General features: G+C 43.4%; 3 protein-coding genes across 3 annotated transcripts in view; 1 reads left to right on the top strand and 2 right to left on the bottom strand.

Moving 5' to 3' along the window:
- Positions 1 to 5,287: 5,287 nt before the first annotated feature.
- LOC129409874 (protein fantom-like) lies at positions 5,288 to 9,610 on the bottom strand. Its single transcript, XM_055156766.1, has 5 exons — positions 9,231 to 9,610; positions 8,153 to 9,044; positions 7,423 to 7,454; positions 6,927 to 7,121; positions 5,288 to 5,425 (listed from the first exon to the last, which is right to left on the bottom strand). The coding sequence occupies exons 2-5, from the start codon at positions 8,658 to 8,660 to the stop codon at positions 5,288 to 5,290; spliced, it is 873 nt and encodes a 290-aa protein (XP_055012741.1). The 5' UTR covers positions 8,661 to 9,044; positions 9,231 to 9,610.
- A 2,319-nt stretch (positions 9,611 to 11,929) lies between these two features.
- LOC129409873 (uncharacterized) lies at positions 11,930 to 15,999 on the bottom strand. Its single transcript, XM_055156764.1, has 2 exons — positions 15,892 to 15,999; positions 11,930 to 15,705 (listed from the first exon to the last, which is right to left on the bottom strand). Exon 2 carries the CDS (start codon positions 15,515 to 15,517, stop codon positions 11,930 to 11,932), a length of 3,588 nt encoding a protein of 1,195 aa, XP_055012739.1. The 5' UTR covers positions 15,518 to 15,705; positions 15,892 to 15,999.
- A 2,663-nt stretch (positions 16,000 to 18,662) lies between these two features.
- Positions 18,663 to 19,150, top strand: part of LOC110170842 (uncharacterized) — a 7,537-nt gene continuing 7,049 nt past the window's right edge. The window contains exon 1 of the mRNA XM_055156763.1: positions 18,663 to 18,675. Coding sequence (XP_055012738.1) covers positions 18,663 to 18,675 — 13 coding nt within the window. The remainder of the gene's footprint in view (positions 18,676 to 19,150) is intronic.

The following is a 19,150-nucleotide window of genomic DNA, read 5'->3' as shown; positions in this document are numbered from 1 at the left end:
CTCCCGAGGGAGGCGCCCAGAGGCATCCGGAACAGATGCCCGAGCCACCTCAACTGGCTCCTCTCGATGTGGAGGAGCAGCGGCTCTACTCCGAGCTCCTCCCCGTGTGACTGAGCTCCTCACCCTATCTCTAAGGGAGCGCCCAGCCACCCTGCGGAGGAAACCCATTTCAAGCGCTTGTATCCGTGATCTCGTCCTTTCGGTCATTACCCAGAGCTCATGACCATAGGTGAGAGTAGGAACGAAGACTGACCGGTAAATCGAGAGCTTCGCCTTTCGGCTCAGCTCCCTCTTCACCACAACGGTCCGATACAGCGACCGCATCACTGCCGAAGCTGCACCGATCCGCCTGTCAATCTCCCGTTCCGTCCTCCCCTCACTCGTGAACAAGACCCCCGAGATACTCGAACTCCTCCACTTGAGGTAAAGACTCCCCACCCACCCGGAGAGGGCAAGCCACCTTTTTCTGGTCGAGAACCATGGCCTCAGACTTGGAAGAGCTGATCTTCATCCCAGCCGCTTCACACTCGGCTGCAAACCGCCCCAGTGCACACTGCAGGTCCTGGCTCGATGAAGCCAACAGAACAACATCGTCCGCAAACAGCAGAGATGAGATCCTGTGGTCCCCAAACCGGACCCCCTCGGCCCCTGACTGCGCCTAGAAATTCTGTCCATAAACACAATGAACAGAACCGGTGACAAAGGGCAGCCCTGGCGGAGTCCAACATGCACCGGGAACAGGTCTGACTTACTGCCGGCAATGCGAACACAGCTCCTGCTCCAGTCATACAGGGACCGGACAGCCCTTAGCAAAGGGCCCCGAACCCCATACTCCCAGAGCACCCCCACAGGACACCACGAGGGACACGGTCGAATGCCTTCTCCAAGTCCACCAAAGCACATGTGGACTGGTTGGGCAAACTCCCATGAACCCTCGAGCACCCGATGGAGAGTGTAGAGCTGGTCCAGTGTTCCACGGCCAGGACGAAAACCACACTGCTCTTCCTGGATCTGAGGTTCGACTATCGGCCGGATTCTCCTCTCCAGTACCCTGGCATAGACCTTACCGGGAAGGCTGAGGGTGTGGATCCCCCTATAGTTGGAGCACACCCTCCGGTCCCCTTCTTATACAGAGGGACCACCACCCTGGTTTGCCAGTCCAGAGGTACTGTCCCCCGACCGCCACGCGATGTTGAAGAGGCGTGACAGCCAAGACAGCCCCACAACATCCAGAGACTTAAGGTACTCAGGACGGATCTCATCCAACCCCGGAGCCTTGCCACCAAGGAGCTTGCCAACCACATCAGTGACTTCAGCCAGGGTGATGGATGAGTCCGCCTCCGAGTCCCCAGCCTCGGCCTCCTCCTCGGAAGACGTGACGGTGGGATGAGGAGATCCTCAAAGTATTCCTTCCACCGCCGAACAACGTCCCCAGTCGAGGTCAGCAGCTCTCCCCTCGCACTGTAAACAGTGTTGGCGAAGAACTGCTTCCCCTCCTGAGGCGCCGGACGGTTTGCCAGAATCTCTTTGAGGCCGTCCGATAGTCCTTCTCCATGGCCTCCCCGAACTCCTCCCAGCTCCGAGTTTTTGCCTCCGCAATCGCACGGGCTGCAGCACGCTTGGCCCGCCGGTACCCGTCAGCTGCTTCAGGAGTCCCCCGTGCCAGCAAGGCCCGATAGGACTCCTCCTTCAGCTTGACGGCATCCTTTACTTCTGGTGTCCACCACCGGGTTCGGGGATTGCCGCCGCGACAGGCACCACAGACCTTACCCCCACAGCTCCGAGCAGCCGCATCGACAATAGAGGCCGAGAACAGAGCCCACTCGGACTCCATATCTCCAGCCTCCCCCGGAAATCCGGGAGAAGTCCTCCCGGAGGTGCGAGTTGAAAGTCCCTCTGACAGAGGGCTCCGCCAGACGTTCCCAACAGACCCTCACTACACGCTTGCGCCTGCCAGGTCTTTCCGGCTTCCTCCTCCGCCAGCGAACCCAACTCACACCCAGGTGGTGATCAGTTGACAGCTCAGCCCCTCTCTTCACCCGAGTGTCCAAGACACGCGGCCGGAGGTCACATGACACGACTACAAAGTCGATCATCGACCTCCGGCCTAGGGTGTCCTGGTTGCCACGTGCACTTATGGACACCCTTGTGCTCGAACATGGTGTTTGTTATGGACAAACTGTGACTAAAACAGAAGTCCAATAACAAAACACCGCTCGGGTTCAGATCAGGGAGGCCGTTCCTCCCAATCACCCCTCTCCAAGTGTCACTGTCGTTGCCCACGTGGGTGTTGAAGTCCCCCAGTAGAGACAGAGAAATGGAGAGTCCAGCCCCTCTCAAGGAGTTGGGTTCCAGAGCCCAAACTGTGCGTGGAGGTGAGGCCGACTATATCTAGTCAGTAATGCTCAACTCCCGCACAAGCTCAGGCTCCTTCCCCCCAGCGAGGTGACATTCCATGTCCCCAGAGCTAGTCTCCATGTCCGGAGATCCGGTCGTCGAGGCCCCGCTTTCGACTGCCGCCCAGATCTCTCTGCACCGGCCCCATATGGCTCCTCCCGCGGGTGGTGGGCCCACGTGAGGACGGCCCCACTTTTACTCTTTTCTTGTTTTTATTATTATATTATATATAAAACAAACAGAACTCATGAACCCAGTACCTTAAACACAAGAGCTGTGCCTAACAGGGAGTTTTATATGTAGAAAAGTAACAGGACAGCTCCCTCTTCTGGTCACATTGGAGTAGTGGAGTAGTGTAGTAATAAGCTAGTCACAGTAACACAAGTACAGTCAGGTAAAGAGTTTTGCTTATTGGAATAAGCAAAACCCTTTACCTGACTGTACTTGTGTCTAAATCTAAATAAAGATCTGTTCATATATTCATAGTCCTAAATGTATATGATGATGATATAAAAAGACATAAAGTCACTTAATTTGTGTAAAATGTTCAGTTTTCATGTGATCAACAAACACTGCACCAATTCTCTGAAGGACTTTAAAACACCTCTTTAGTCCTTATTTGTTGTCAGGATCGATATGAAATAATACAACTGGAATGATAATGGCAGTGCCCACAGCAGCTATATACCCGAATAAGGTGGATAAACACGAGTGAAAAGATACACTGGCCTTGTCATTGTCATGTTGTTTTGTGAAAAGGACTGTTACTGTGACTTACTACTGCACTACTACAATGTGACCAGAAGAGGGAGCTGTCCTTCTCTTTTCTACATGAGTTCTCTTTGTTGGGTTTTTGTCAATAATTAAACTCCATCACATATAATAGAACAAAATGTCAGGATAAGATTCAAAGTAAATAAATAAAAGAAAGTAAAAATAATGAATTCACTTTTTTGCTGCTACTGCTGCAGTTTCTATTTAGCTACTATAACTCATTTGAAACTAAGGCCCAATCTGCATAAATGGGAAAAATATGGAATGCCTATTAGGCTTTATATGTACAGACACGAACAGCAGCTTCTTTTTTGTTCTCTTATTTTTGACCTGTCAGTGCAGTGATAATGCTGGTCGGGGTGGTAATAATAACAATAACAGTTATTGCTGTTGTGGTTAGTATTGTCATCCTTTTTTGTCTAACTAACTATCTAAATCAAAACCAGAATACCTGAATGTTTAACAGCTTTTAAGGAGTAAAATGAAACATGTTAAACAGTCCTTTGCAAAATGAAAAGTTTACAGCACCTGGTATTCAAATGTGATCTCCCATCCAAGTACTAACCAGGCCCGACCCTGCTCAGAGTCATGAGGTGAGACGAGCTCGGCCGTGTTCAGGGTGATATGATTGTAAGCGAACAATAAAATGGTGGGTAATGGATTTATTTCTACTTTAGGTACAAAGATATATTCTCAAGAAAATCCTGCTCAAAGTGTAAGTGACTGTTTGGAGACACACTTTGTGGTTTTGCTGTTTTTCAGTTGTAGCTGCAGTTCAGCGTTTCATTCTGCACTGGACTCTTTCATATGTTATATTTCAAACACTCAAGTGCACTGGTTTTGGTAGAACTACTAACCACAACAAGCAAGAACTATTATTTGTATTATAACTCACCCCAGCCACCATTCTCACTGCAACTCACAGTCTGAATCTGCACTTCATGTTTTATTTATTATTATTTTTTTATTTATTTTGGATCCCCATTAGTTATTACCACAACAATAATGATTCTTCCTGGAGTCCATTACAAAAACATATACTTTTCACATTTCACATACAAACTTTCTGTTAGTAAATATTAGTCGTAGTATAGTATTTATGAAGTTTATTGTACATATAAACAATATTACCACATTCAGTTTACACATACAGATAAAAAAAAAGTGTGTCACAAGTCTGTCACCCGATATATTTGAACATTTAATTACAATTTCTTTATTAAGTATAATTTGCTTTAATTTAGTTTTAAAAATATCCTCCTTTTGAATTTGTATTAAGTACAGAGACAGATGATTCCAAATGGATCTAGCTGTGTATCATACAGACACGATCTGTAGCCAGAGTCAGCTCATTGTAAAGGCACACAGAGAGAGTAACTTTGTTCAAAACTGAGCAAGTTTACAGCTCATTCTCTGTTCTCCTGTCAGACATGACCGTGTGAACTGCTCCATGACAGAACATGAAGTGATGCAGAGTTCAGCTGCTCTGTTCTGTGTAAGTGGAATTTAACTATTGAACAGATGATACCACCCTCTACTGCTCAGGGGAAGACCAAAGGCAACTTTATCAAATGGTGGAGAGGGAGCTGCAGAAAAATAAAAGTCTGGTTTGATATTAATAAATTATCACTAAACATAGAAAAAACTCAATTTATGATATTTGCAAAGCGAAAAGTACAAAATCATGTACAAATTATGCTCAATAATACACCACTACAAAGAGTCTTTGAAAATAAATTTTTAGGAGTAACTATAGATCATAATTTAAACTGGAAATCACACATAAATACAATTAGAAATAAATTATCCAAAGTGATTGCAATTATATATAAATATAGATATACCCTAGATAAAAACAGTCTTTTTATTATACATAACAGATGCAAGAATCATTTTTGGGGCCAATATTTATCGTGCTTTTTCTTTGTACTGGGGTGAGTATTTTTCTGTACTACCATTAGATTTGAGCTGTAGAGGGTTGAATTATGACAATGACTCATTACAGATACAAACTACTTCTAAGTGTTTCTTTCTTCATTTCACTTATTTATTGCAGTTCATATTATTAACAATATTGTACATTTAGAATACTTTCTGGGATAATTCTGCTCTGTGTCTATATGCATGTTTTGACTGTACCCTCCATGTGGTCTGAGATCTGGTCTGAGTCGTCGGACTGAGAGCTGGAGGCCAGGATCTGTCCTTCAGAGAAATGAGACGATTCCTCCTCCTCGTCACCAGCAGGGGGCAGCACCTCAGGGATGGGCAGGGACAACAGAGAAGGGAGAGTGAGTAAAAGTTTTTTATGAACACATGTAAAATAATGATCTACATGTTTTAGAGTTTAATACAAAGAACGCAAACAAAAGCATAATATGTATTCTTTTCGTTGTCACAGCATTAACAATTTTGAACTCAATTTTGATAGTTTTGAAAAGACACTCTTTATTTAGACCAGTGGTCACCAACCCGTCGATCTTTGCCGTATCACGGGTAGATCTCCAGCCTAAATTCAACAATTATGACTACAAAGTGACGAACTTGAATTTGCGGGATACGCAGACAAGCTGCAGTTCAAGGATTGACCACCGCATGTATGTTACTATTTAGCATGTGGCGCTGTCGGTATTATACAGAAACAACGAAGAAGAATGAATGAAAACGAACTCCGCTAGCAAAGCGTAAACTTCGCAACTATGGCAGATCATCAGCAAAAAAAGCCCAAAACCTACCACTTTCATCCAGAATGGGAGGAAGATTTAATTTTTACTATCGTAAAGGACAAGTGTGTCTGCATGCTGTGTCTCCAAACACAAGCGTTTTTGAAAAAAGGAAACCTACAGCGGCATCACGAGACTAACCACCAAAAGTTTAAGGATAGCTGTCCACCAAAGAGCGCCATCCGACAGAAAAAAGTTGCCGAGCTGAAACAGACATTAAAAGCCCAGCAGCTTTGTTTCACAAAACCTTCCGCTCAGAACATGGCTGTTACAGAAGCATCGTTTCGTGTAAGTCACCTTTTGGCTCAACATAAGAAACCATTCACGGACGGCGCACTGTTTAAATAAGCCATGCTCATCACAGCAGAGACTCTTTTTGGTGAGTTTAAAAACAAAGATGACATTCGGAGCGCATTGCGCTCTGTACCACTCGGGGCCACAACGGTGACAAGGAGGATAGAGTCACTGTCACAAGACGTGAACCAACAAGTGCTAAAAGACTTGTCACTTTGTGAATATTTTTCATTTCAATTGGACGAATCTGTGGATATTGTGGACACCGCGCAGCTTGTTTTTGTGAGAATGTCTTTTTCCGATACATTAACAAGAGAAGACTTCCTTACCTTGCTCCATTTAAAAGAGAGGACGAGAGGAAAGGACATTTACGCGGAGTTTAAACAGTACGTGTCTGACAACAACATCCCCATTCATAAACTTGTGCCAATTACAACTGATGGGGCTCCCGCGATGTGCGGCGTGCACAGTGGTTTTATCGCACTGTGCCGCAATGATCCCGATTTCCCGGACTTTGTGAACTATCACTGTGTGATCCATCAGCAGGCCCTGACTGGGAAAGCCGTGGACTTTTCACATGTAATGTCGCTAGTGGTTAAAGTTGTAAACTCTGTTCGGGCAAAAGCGCTCCAGCACCGCCTATTTAAGAGTTTACTGGAGGAGCTTGACTCCGCGTACTTGGATGGACCTAGTTCTACACTGCAAAGGTGGTGGTTCTCTTTAGCACTGGTTAGCACTGGCTCTGGCAGTTCTGGTGATTTGGCTGCTGGTTTCAGCTTGGATTTCCTCCTCGGTCACTCTGGGTTGAGAGGTGAATTTGGGCTCCTCCACTGTAACCTTTGACCCTAGAGGAGGCATGTACGAGAGCTTCCACTTCAGAGAGAGCTGGATGTGCCCCGCAGGGAGTCCGGATGGGCTTTTCAGCTCAACAGACTCCTGAAAAACATGAAGTGAGGAAATCAGCAGTATTAAACAATTATTTATTCACGTTTTTATTTATAAATGTATTTTTTATTGATTCATTTATCTGGAGCTTCTTCATGAGGACTAACTGAATCTGATTTGTTGAAGCTTTTACAACAGCAGTACAAGTCCAGTATTGAGAGAAAAGCACAACAATCTTCCCTGTCCATAATGGGTGCACAAAGCTCTTTCCTTCCTCACATTTCTCACAAACAAAATTGCCCGTAGTGATGCTAAAATACAAGGCTCAAGTATTTTGCGCTTCTGCACAAACCTGAATGCTGCTCTGTGACTGTTGCCCTCCACCTGTTGGAGAAACAGGTACTGAGATTCTTGAGTTTATGAATTCACAAATGTCATGAGAATCCATCTTACTGTGCAAGGTTATCCCTAAAGCAATCATGTAATACACTGTATGTTGAATTAATTCAGCCTCAAAAACATAAGCAAGAGTTGTAAATTTTTGTCAATATCCTTCACCCATGAGTAATTCTTTATTACAGCTAGTAAGTTTTCAAGTTATAGGCTACTTTTTTTTACCTCTTTGTCGTCAGTAACATAATAATGGAAATTCCAGGGTCTGAAATCCATGAAAGAGTGAGTTCTGGAGTAAAGGTGTATGGAGGTGTGTAAAAACACAGTGGAGCGCTTCCTGTGTTGACCACATGACATTGAACTGTGGAACAGAGTGTTTTTTGTTTGAGAGACAAACTCAGCTTGAGAATATATGCAGGGGAGGTTGTGTGTTAAACAGTGTGAATGAAACAAAACACAACTCCAGAGTATGTTTTTGAGGACGTAACAAAATTCTAACAGTGACTTAAAAATTCACAAAAGTCAATATAGGACCTTTAAATACTTTCTACTTAAAAAGACATCAGTCACTGAACACTTCAGTCATTATTTGGTGTATTCAAAAAGTCTCAATGTAAAATATAATAATGGAGTGTAGCACAGTGTCCAGTCAACAAATACTAAAAAAATGGTTGCAGCCTTAAACTCACCAATGAGAGGAATGGTCCCATGTATTTTCCCCTCCTGCTCCGTCAAAGGCTGCAGACGGATCTGTCCCGAAGCCAGACGTCTGGTCGTCTGGTCCAGCCCAGGAACCTGGTACATCTTCACAGTCACCGTGCTCTGGATCATACAGTCCAAAAATGCCTGGTCCATCCGCACCACGTACCGAGAGGTGAAGCTGTAGCGTGGGCAACGGCCACTCACGAAAGTGGTGGAGTGGAGGTCACATAGGTGGAGGGTGTAGGCCCAGAAGGTGTAGGGCTCTGGGTCCGATAGAGATTGGAGAGCAGAGGGAGACAGGGACACATTGGAGATCTGAAGCTCCAGAACATTCTCCCCGGGCTCAAGATGGAGGCTCTCACTGAACTCCTCCGTCTCCTCCTCCTCGCCCACGTTGGGTTTGAAAACGTAAGCTTTCTCTCTCTCCTCAAACTCCGCCTCTTTCTTCTTGAGTTCGTCTCGGAGTAACTGAGCGTCTCCTTCCTGCACCTCCATGTGGCTCCTCTGGGACTCAGTCACATTCTCTCTGAAGCACAAACAAGAATCATGTGCATAAAGTGGACAAGTATTTATGTTAATCTAAAATGACTTAATAATGGAAACAGACATATTTGACTTGACCTGTTCAAAATCAAAAAGCCCTGCCTCTTCATAGTGAAATTTCACCATAGCAATCAGCAGATTTTAATTGGCTTGTCTCTATTGTTGAAAGATGCCATGTGCCTCTGTGTATATGCCAGAGCCTGTGTGCTGTCCTCACGACACGTGACTGGGTGACGCTAGACAGCCAGCGAACTAATAAAGAAAGCTCCGTACACAAGGCGTACTTTTCTTGTTTTATGGAGGTCTCTTGCATGTGGTGATACATTAATATAGTAACTGAAACATACAGAAAAAGAAATGAACATTACCAACTACACAGCACGTTTGATGTACAAATATAAGTAGCTAGCTTATACATGTGTATTACTGCAGTAGTTAGCAACAAGTTCCAATATTCATATGAAAAGAAAGAAAACACACACACAGCCCCAAACAAGTGCTTGTGAACTCTCAAATACTTACAAAGACGAAAATTTGCCAAGGTTCAAACGTTAGAAACAAAATCAGCGTGTACAAGAAAGTTATACGGACTTCTGCCGTGAAACTGCTCCATTTGTGCGGAGAAAAACGTCAAAGATCATATGTAACATAAGAGCGCTCACTCTGCACGAAAAACAAAACGATCCTTAATGGTGAAGATGTCCCACTCTGACAACCTTACCCAAATATTTTTAACAGTTTGGTAACATGAAATAAACGTATTTAATTACCAATGAATTAACTTATTTATTTATTACTTTTAACTGACTTATTAACTTATGAAATATGAACCTTATGAAATGATGTCTTTTATCCCAAAGACATGACACTCCCCGCTTGATATAATCACATTATAGCACTACAAATACCACAACACATGAAAACATTACGAGTGTCACAGGGATATTCACTCAGTCTCTGAAACCAAAACAATAATCTCTGAGACAGGTCTTAGAAACACTTTTGGAGTCCCTTCTTTAACAATCCGCACTTCCACTTTGCGGATCTTTTTGTCCCTGCTGGGTAAAGTCTTTACTATCAGTCCCATGGGCCATTCATTCCTGTGTGCTTGAGCGTCTTTCAACAGAACTACATCTCCTTCTTTGACATTTGGTTGGTTTTCAGTCCATTTTGTGCGTTTCTGCAAGGTAGACAAATATTCTCCTTTCCACCTTTTCCAAAATGTGTCTGCAAGCTGTTGTACCTGCTTCCATTGTTTTCCATACAACTGTCCGGAGGAGAAGTTCCCAGATGGAGCAGACACTGTGCTTGATTTCTGTGTTAGTAACATCGCGGGCGTAAGGATAGTTGGGCAGTCCGGGTCGGTAGATATTGGGACGAGAGGCCTTGCATTGATAATAGCCATTACCTCAGCCATAAAGGTGCTCAAAACCTCATGTGTAAGACATATTTGAACATTTTTTTAACAACATTGCTTCTAAGATACGTCTAGCTACACCTATGAGACGTTCCCAGGACCCTCCCATATGAGACGCATGTGGAGGATTGAATGTCCATGAGCACCCCTTCTCTTGAAGGTACTTTCCCACTACTGACTTGTCTGTGTCTAAACCCAGTTCCTTACAAGCTCCTACAAAATTAGTCCCTCGGTCTGAGCGCAAGAGCTTGGCTGGGCCACGAATAGCGAAGAATCTCCTTAGCGCATTTATAAAGCTGTCCGTAGACATAGTTTCAATCAGTTCAATGTGCACGGCTCTGGTGGTCATGCATGAGAAGATAACTGCCCACCGTTTGCTTAAGGCACTACCGCCTCTGGTGCGGCGTGTAACTATAGTCCACGGCCCGAACACATCCAAACCTACAGTGGTGAAGGGCGGTTCTGGCGTTACTCGATCTGCAGGCAAGTCTGCCATTTTCTGGGCCTGCATTTTGCCTCGCAATTTGCGGCAGGTGACACAGTTATGTATTACAGAAGACACAAGCCGCTTACCTCCAATGATCCAAAAGCCAGCACCACGGACAGCTCCTTCCGTGATGTGTCGTCCTTGATGAGCTGACTGTTCGTGGAAATGTCTGACAAGCAGTGTGGCAACATGGCTGGAGGAAGGGATAATCAGAGGGTGCTTTTCATCTTCTGAGAGGTCGGAGAAGGAGAGACGCCCACCGACGCGCAATAGTCCATCTTTATCCACGACTGGATTGAGCTTTTTGAGTGTGTCCTTTCTCGAGTTGATCTTTTTTCCTTCTTTCAATTGTTTCAATGTCCCTTTGTATGCATCATGTTGTACTGATTGGATGATAACATTTTTAGCTTGTGTGAGTTCTTCCAGATTTGTATATTCTTTGAGAACTTTCCATTCCTGCTTGTCCACTTGTTTTTTGTTTGAACACAGCAACAACATGAATAAGTTTGGCTATGGCTTTACATGCTTTTGTCCAGTTGGAGAATCTTTTGAAGCGTTCTGAGCCTAGCTGTGACTCTGACACTGCTGTTATGAGTGTTTTCACTTCTGGACGTATTTCTTTGTCATTTTCGGGTTCAACGAGTGAGAATGGATTGTCTTTGTTTGTCTCATTAAGTCTGTTTGAACACAGGAAACTTGGGCCAGTAAACCAGTTACTGTTTTGGAGCTCGGTGGCTGGGATGACTCTTGTTGCCTGGTCAGCTGGGTTTAACTCAGTTGGCACATAGCGCCATTGGTCGGGTTGTGTGGATAACCTAATGCGTGTAACACGGTTGGCTACATACATGTAGAATCTTTTTGAGGAGTTGTGTATGTATCCTAACACAATACGACTGTCTGTGAAAAACTTAACACTGTCGATCTTGATGTCTAATTCGTCCCTGATTAAATCGTACATTTCTACTGCAAGTACGGCTGCACAAAGTTCTAGCCGTGGGACAGTGTGTGCAGGGCGGGGCGCAAGCTTAGACTTCCCCATCACAAAACCTACATGGTACTGATCTTGATTGTCTAAAGAGCACAAGTAAGCTACTGCTCCTATTGCTATAGTAGACGCATCACAGAAAATGCACAGTTCATTACTTTTCATTGCATTTAACGAACCTGGAGTGTAGCACCTTTTGATTTGCAAATCCTCAAGGGCTTTCAACGAGTCCTTCCATGAGACCCACTCCTCCTCCTTTTCAGGGGGAAGGGGTGCGTCCCAATCTCTCTCTTCCGATGACAGTTCTCGGAGTAGCGATTTGCCTTGCATGATTATGGGGGCAGCAAAACCCAAAGGGTCGTATAGGCTATTGACTGTTGACAGCACTCCCCTGCTCCCCTGCGTGTGAATGGTTTTGTCTCATTGGATACAAGGTAAGTGAAACTGTCAGTCTGTAAATTCCAACAGAGTCCTAGGCTCCTCTGGACTGGAAGAGTATCTATCCCTAGGTCTAAGTCTTTCAAATCTTTGGCACGATCTTCCACAGGAAACGCTTCCATGACAAGGCTACAGTTCGATGCCACCTTGTGGAGTCGTAGGTTGGATTCTGCTAACATGTTCTTTGTTCTAGTCAACAGGTCGATTGCTTGGTTTGGTGTGGCGACAGATGTGAGCCCGTCATCAACATAAAACTGCCTCTCAACAAACTGTCTTGCGTCTGCGCCATGTTCTTTTTCACCCTCCTTCGCTGCCTGTCGCATGCAGTAAATGGCAACGGCGGGTGACGGGCTGTTACCAAAAACATGCACTTTCATTCTATATTCAATTATGTTCTTTGTGATGTCATTGTCCTCAAACCAAAGATAGCGAAGATAGTCTCTATGTTCTTCACACACTTCAAAACAATAAAACATTTGTTGTACATCAGCTGTCACGGCTATTGGCTCCTTTCTAAATCTCAACAGCACTCCTAACAGGGAGTTGTTCAGGTCGGGCCCACTGAGTAGTACTTGATTTAGGGATGTGCCGTCACACTCTGCACTAGAATCGAAAACTACCCTAATTTGATCTGGTTTTTGTGGATGGTAAACACCAAATGTTGGCAGGTACCAATGTTCTTTACCTTTGGGCAGGGGCGGGGCTAGTTCGGCTTGATCGTTATCCAGCATTTTCTGCATGAACTGAATGTAGTGATCTCTCATTTCTGGCTTCTTTTCTAAAGTCTTTTTGAGTGAGTAGAGACGTTTTAGGGCTTGGTCTCTATTGCTTGGGAGCCTCCTTCTTGGAGAGCGGAAGGGCAAAGGAGCGACCCAAGTGTTCTCTTTGTTCTGTCTAACTGCACTGTTCATTAGTGTTAGAAAAGTTTTGTCATCTATAGACGGTGCTACCTTGTCGTCTGACTCAGTCCTGTCAAACATGGATTCACCTAGCTTATCTGCATTGTCTGCAGTGCCTACAGTGTTTCTGAATGTCAATGTGTTTTGCTGAGGTCTGACACTACAGTCCTCTTTTACTTTTATAACATTGGGACATGGCTCAAAATATGTTGTGCGTCCGTTGTCTAACGTGTGCGTTTTGTAAACGTTAACCTCTGTTGTGTTATGAGCTTTGCCTAGGCATACCTCCCCCACTACGACCCAACCTAAGTCCAGTCTTTGGGCATAAGGAGCGTTATTGGGCCCATTGATCTGCTCACGTACCTTGTGTACCCTAAGGATATCTCTGCCTAGAAGGAGAAGAATTGGAGCATGATGGTCGACAGGTTGGATTTTGTTTGCAATGGGGGCAAGATGGGGGTGATGCTGGGCGATCTCAGGCGAGGGGATTTCAGATCTGTCGTCTGGCACTGAGTCACATTCAATCAGAGGTGGCAGTTTGATGCTTGTTTTTCCATCCATGGACTGTATGACAAAGTTCATTGCTCTCTTGCCTACAGTCTCTGCTTTCCCTGAGCAAGTCTTTAGAATGTACGGTGCAGGATTGGTTTTGATTCCAAACAGGTCAAAGAACTCTGTCCTAGCTAGGGACCTATTGCTCTGTTCGTCAATTACAGCATACATTTTAAGAGCTTTGTCTTGCTGCCCTTCTGGATAAGCTTTCACTAAACAGATCTTAGAACAAGAGCGTGGGCTTTCACTCTGACCGCATACCTCTGTGCACTTGGAGACGACTGCAGGAGGGCTCTCTGCTTGCTCCTCAGTGTCTGCACTCTCTGAGGTGTCGTTTTTGGGGACAGGAGTAGGACCTGGATGAAGTGCTGATATGTGCTTGGGACTGTTGCACTCGACACATTTGACTACTGCTTTGCAATCTTTTGCCATGTGCTGCACTGAACCACAACATCTGTAGCAAATGTGATGCTCTTTGAGAAAAGCCTGGCGCTGTTCTATCGGCTTGTCTCTAAATGACTTACATTTTTTGAGGGGGTGTGGCTTCTTATGAATGGGGCACTGACGATCTGGTTCCTCTATTTTCTTTTGCTGTGTACCACTTTTCTCTGCAATGTCTGTTCTGTGTACTGACACAGCGGCTTTGCGATTGTATGGTGTGGACTTTTCTGAGCGGGTGGACACTTGACTGCTGCAGGTGAATAAGGCAAAGCTTGGATCATTTTTCATTTTTGCTTGTTGCTGGACAAACTGCACAAAAACTGAAAAAGGGGGAAATGACACTTTACGAGTCTCTTTGTATTGTGTTCCCACAGTGGTCCACCTTTCCTGTAGGCTGAAGGGTAGTTTCTCAACTATCTGTTTTACCCCACGTGCTGTATCCAGGTACGCAAGCCCCGGGAGTGTGCCATCAAGCTTAGCACACTGTAGCTCTAACAGAATGTCACCAAGTTCTCTTAGCTTGCCACTGTCTTTATTTGTTAGTCTGGGGAATTCTTCTATTTTCTTTAAGAGGGCGTCCTCGATAGCTTCTGAGGCACCATAACATTCCTCAAGGCGTTCCCAGATCATTTTTGCGCTTGCAGTAGGATTCAGAGCGTGTACTGCGCGAATCCGCTTAGCTTGTTCTGATGACTTTGGCCCTAACCACTTTGTTAGCAGATCTACTTCCTCTCTAGCTGACAGATTTAAGTCTTTTGTTGCACTGATAAACGAAGCTTTCCATGCCCAATAGTTTTCTGGTTTATCATCAAATTGTAGTAACCCGGTGCTAACTAGTTCTTTGCGGATAAGATACCTTGCAAAATCATGTGCACCATTCCACTCGGCTTGGTTGTTGTTGGTGGGCAGGAAAGTTTGAGCTAGAGGGTTAAAGGAGTAGGTGTTGTTTGCTTTCGGTTCATGTTTAATGTCACTTTTTACTTGCGGCAGAACCTGCTGAGCTGCAACTGTAACATGGTCAACTGGTTGAGTGATGGGCCCTAATAAGTTGCTGTGTAGTTCAACATACTCACTAGTGCGCTGTACTGCGTTAAAGGGCTCAGCTTCAATGGGGGGTTCAACACTTGACTCCCCGCTTTGACTGTCTACTTCTTCGTAGGCTGCAGCTTCTGCTTCAGCTGCAGCTACTTCTTTTTCACACTGTAGGATGTGGAGGCTGGCATCTAAATCGGCCCTTTGCTTTAGCATACTTGCTTCTAATTCTGCCTTCTGTCTCATCATTTTAGCCTCTTTTTCAACAAAGGCGAGTTGAGCTTTGGCTGCTTGAGCTTTAGCATAGGCTTTGGTGGCTGAATTTGATGTTGCTGTTGAAGATGGCCCCCTGCTTGGAGCCCTGGACCTGGTGCTGCGTGGAGGTGATGGTTGCTGCCTCTCCGGCGGTTGCTGTCCCTCTGGCGGCGGTTGGTCTACAGGGTCTGTGGCTGCAGCAATGTCTGGTCGCTCTGCATTGAAGTCTGGCTCAAACTCTGCACCTGCTGCATCCTGCTGTTCGTAACCTCTCAGGTAGTGTTTGCCTGAACGTAGACTCATGTCGGCTGATTGTTGCTCTGTGCTGCTTGAGCCCGCTGAGTAGTCGTCTTTTTACTGTGCTGTCCTCACGACACGTGACTGGGTGAAGCTAGACAGCCAGCGAACTAATAAAGAAAGCTCCGTACACAAGGCGTACTTTTCTTGTTTTATGGAGGTCTCTTGCATGTGGTGATACATTAATATAGTAACTGAAACATACAGAAAAAGAAATGAACATTACCAACTACACAGCACGTTTGATGTACAAATATAAGTAGCTAGCTTATACATGTGTATTACTGCAGTAGTTAGCAACAAGTTCCAATATTCATATGAAAAGAAAGAAAACACACACACAGCCCCAAACAAGTGCTTGTGAACTCTCAAATACTTACAAAGACGAAAATTTGCCAAGGTTCAAACGTTAGAAACAAAATCAGCGTGTACAAGAAAGTTATACGGACTTCTGCCGTGAAACTGCTCCATTTGTGCGGAGAAAAACGTCAAAGATCATGTGTAACACAAGAGCGCTCACTCTATACGAAAAATAAAACGATCCTTAATGGTGAAGATGTCTCACTTTGACAACCTTACCCAAATATTTTTTAACAGTTTGGCAACATGAAATAAACGTATTTAATTACCAATGAATTAACTTATTTATTACTTTTAACTGACTTATTAACTTATGAAAATATGAACCTTATGAATGTCTTTTTATCCAAAGACATGACATTAAAAGTAAAAGTCGATTAAGTCGTTTTGGTTTGTAACATGAGTGTTTACTCACAAATAACTTTCTTGATTTGAATAGGCATCTCTTAAAGTTTTTTACATGAACAAGGCCCTTTTCAAAATAAGAAAAGGAATTCGGAGATCAGCAGATTTTGTTGTTACAGCCTGGATAATCAAGGGTTCGCACCATTTTTTAGATATATTCATATGTATCTTATACAAGCTCATATACTTATGGCTCTAGCTCTCTCATTAGCTCTCTCACGTGGCGGCGGTCTGCGCATGTAAACACTGCCGAACAACTGAAGAAAGTGATGGATCCGCCAGGTGACAGCCGCGCGCAGTGGAAGAGAGAGAAAATAGCGCCAAGCGATTATGAGATCTGACTTTTTTGGCGACGATGGTTTTGTGATGCAAATGTATCACTCTTTTGAACACATATTGCTTTGAGAAGAAAAACGCTTTAGTATACAGTCCCCACACAACTTGCCGAACTACTTTCCTCAGCACCAAAAGTATCTCGGCTCACCGGACGCTTTCGGGGGTAAGTCGGTGTGAATGCACAACACTGATAATGGGGATGCCATACAGATTTATGTCAAAAAATCCGAACTATCCCATTTAATGGTTAATAGTCACATTTTTATATAGTGCTTTTCCACTTTCAAGGCATAATACACATACTAGGGGTGAGGTAGGTTAAGTTAAGTGTCTTACCCAAGGACACAACAACAGTATTCATCTGTGGGAGCTGGAACTGCGCTGCTAACCTGTGGGTCAGTCGTACCAGTGATGTTTATGTTGAGAGCAGGATTTAAACCGCCATCCTTCAGATCAGAGCACAAACACTCTTCCAACTGAGCTACTGCTGTACTTAACTGTAGTGTTGTCAGACAATTCAAGGTTAACACAACAATTCCAATCTTGTATAAAATCTTGGAAATTGCAATATATTCTGTATCCAGTCAAGTGAAAGCGACTTAGGTTTGGTGGGAAAATTGCTGTTTACAAACAGGGCTGGGTATCATTAAAAAGTTGCCGATACGACACATACTTCGATACATAGGCCATGATACGATACATATCTCGATACAGTGAGCTTTTCGATTCAATACGATACAATACATTTCAATAAAAAAACAAAGGCTAAATCATAGCTGTGATACTAAAAATCTTTGTTAAACCACTTCTTGTGCAAAGTTCATATGAAACACAAACATTTTAATTGTCAAAACAGTGAAAATGTCAAATGTGTCATAAAAACGAATTTCCTTCCACTGAACAAGCCACAAAACTGTAGCACTGTAACAAAATAGTAAAATTTTGTAAAATATACCAAAAAATACTCTTGACGATATATCGATACAGCAGCCCATGATACCGATACTGTATCATCCAATTAAACAGTACGATATATCAATATTTAGATATTTTTGCACACCCCTATTTTACGAATAAGATTAACAGCAGCTATGAAATCACAATGAACAAAGTGTGGTTGCATAAATAACTCCTCATAATTAATTTAATGCAAGCTTTTTACATTTCCTCTTTTTGTTATATTAAATTTTCTGTCTGTCTTGAACTATATGCTGTTGACTGTCATGAAAACCATTACACAGGTGATATGTTTACGTATTAGTATTGATGTAGATAAAATGCTCTATTTACATGATGAAATTGCAGATAGTCCTCCCTCAAAACCTCTGTAGAGTCGTTTAAAACATAAAGTTAAGTTTATATATTCAATATGATAACAATGACATTGACGTTTCCAGTACTTGATAACATTCCCAAATGGGCAGCAGGAGTCTGTACTTACCCAGTCTCGTGTGGTCCTTCCTGGAGTATTTTGCACTATTTCACATCTTCAAGGACTCTAGGACGTAAAAGTAATGAATATCTGATCAATCTGTCTCCAATCCATCATCCCACAGACGCAGGCTAGTGGAGCTAATCATAAGAAAGGAAAAGAGATTTATCCCCCACCGAAAGCTAGCCATTATTCTGTAGTCGCAGTACACCACCAGTCCACCGGGGGGAATAAACCGGCAGCCCTTCATACATATTTATACAGTAGGAGCATTCAATATTATACGTGTTTGAATAACATGACAATAATGAGTGCTTTGAACAATGTGTTTACAGATGTGCAGTAATAAAAAGCATGTTCATGACTTTTGCTGCTCTGAGAGAGTTTGCTTTATGTGGTTTATGATAATGTGTCAGATAATATTACACCAGAGAAAGAAAAGCAAGTATGTTTGGATTATTAAAGGGCCCATATTATGCTGTTTTCTCATCTATGTATATATAACAGGACATGCTCCACTGTGTTTTTAAACTCCATACACTTTCACTAGAATCATTTGGATAATTTCTGAACTAAACGTAAAAGGTATGTAGGTTTTAATTTGAAAACTACCACTACATGGCATCGCAAGGTGAAACATTTGAGCATTTTGAGTTTTGGAAATCTAGACAGACTAATAATAAAGGATTACTCAAACATTTACACAAACATTATGAAACAAAAGATAACCCCAGGTACGTTTTTGATGAAGTAACATCATTCTAAAAGCTCACAAGAATCCATCTTGCAATATAGGATCTTTAGCAGCTACAAGCCCACACTAAACAAAGTATGATTGTGTAAATGACTACTCCCAAAATAGAAACTGAGAAATGAAGAAGCTGCTAGACTGAGAGGTGAAATGTATTTAGAAACAACAACTTTTGTCCAACTGACAGAATTCAATTGTATTTTGCGATACTCCTTCAATGTTTTAGCACAAATTGAAAACACAAATTCTTTTATATAGGTCTTGATCCGTATCACGGATATTTAAAGGTCCTTTATTATTCCTTTGAGGATACAGTGTGAGTTACAGATCTTAGCCAGAGAAAAGAATTGGTTTG

This window comes from Boleophthalmus pectinirostris, unplaced genomic scaffold (genome assembly GCF_026225935.1).
Source record: "Boleophthalmus pectinirostris isolate CB_2022bp ecotype Guang Dong unplaced genomic scaffold, ASM2622593v1 HiC_scaffold_20, whole genome shotgun sequence".
NCBI lineage: Eukaryota > Metazoa > Chordata > Actinopteri > Gobiiformes > Gobiidae > Boleophthalmus > Boleophthalmus pectinirostris.
Note: the sequence above shows the minus strand (reverse complement) of the source record. Positions and strands in the feature narration are given on the sequence as shown.

What these genes read in the sequence shown, in the direction of transcription:
- LOC129409873 (XM_055156764.1), bottom strand. Translation starts at nt 15,517, where the DNA reads ATGAGTCTACGTTCAGGCAAACACTACCTGAGAGGTTACGAACAGCAG.
- LOC129409874 (XM_055156766.1), bottom strand. Translation starts at nt 8,660, where the DNA reads ATGGAGGTGCAGGAAGGAGACGCTCAGTTACTCCGAGACGAACTCAAG. An exon ending in AGTCACAGAGCAGCATTCAG is followed by an intron (nt 7,122 to 7,422) that starts GTTTGTGCAGAA and finishes CATGTTTTTCAG; the next exon opens with GAGTCTGTTGAGCTGAAAAG. An exon ending in AAATCACCAGAACTGCCAGA is followed by an intron (nt 5,426 to 6,926) that starts GCCAGTGCTAAC and finishes CCCATCCCTGAG; the next exon opens with GTGCTGCCCCCTGCTGGTGA.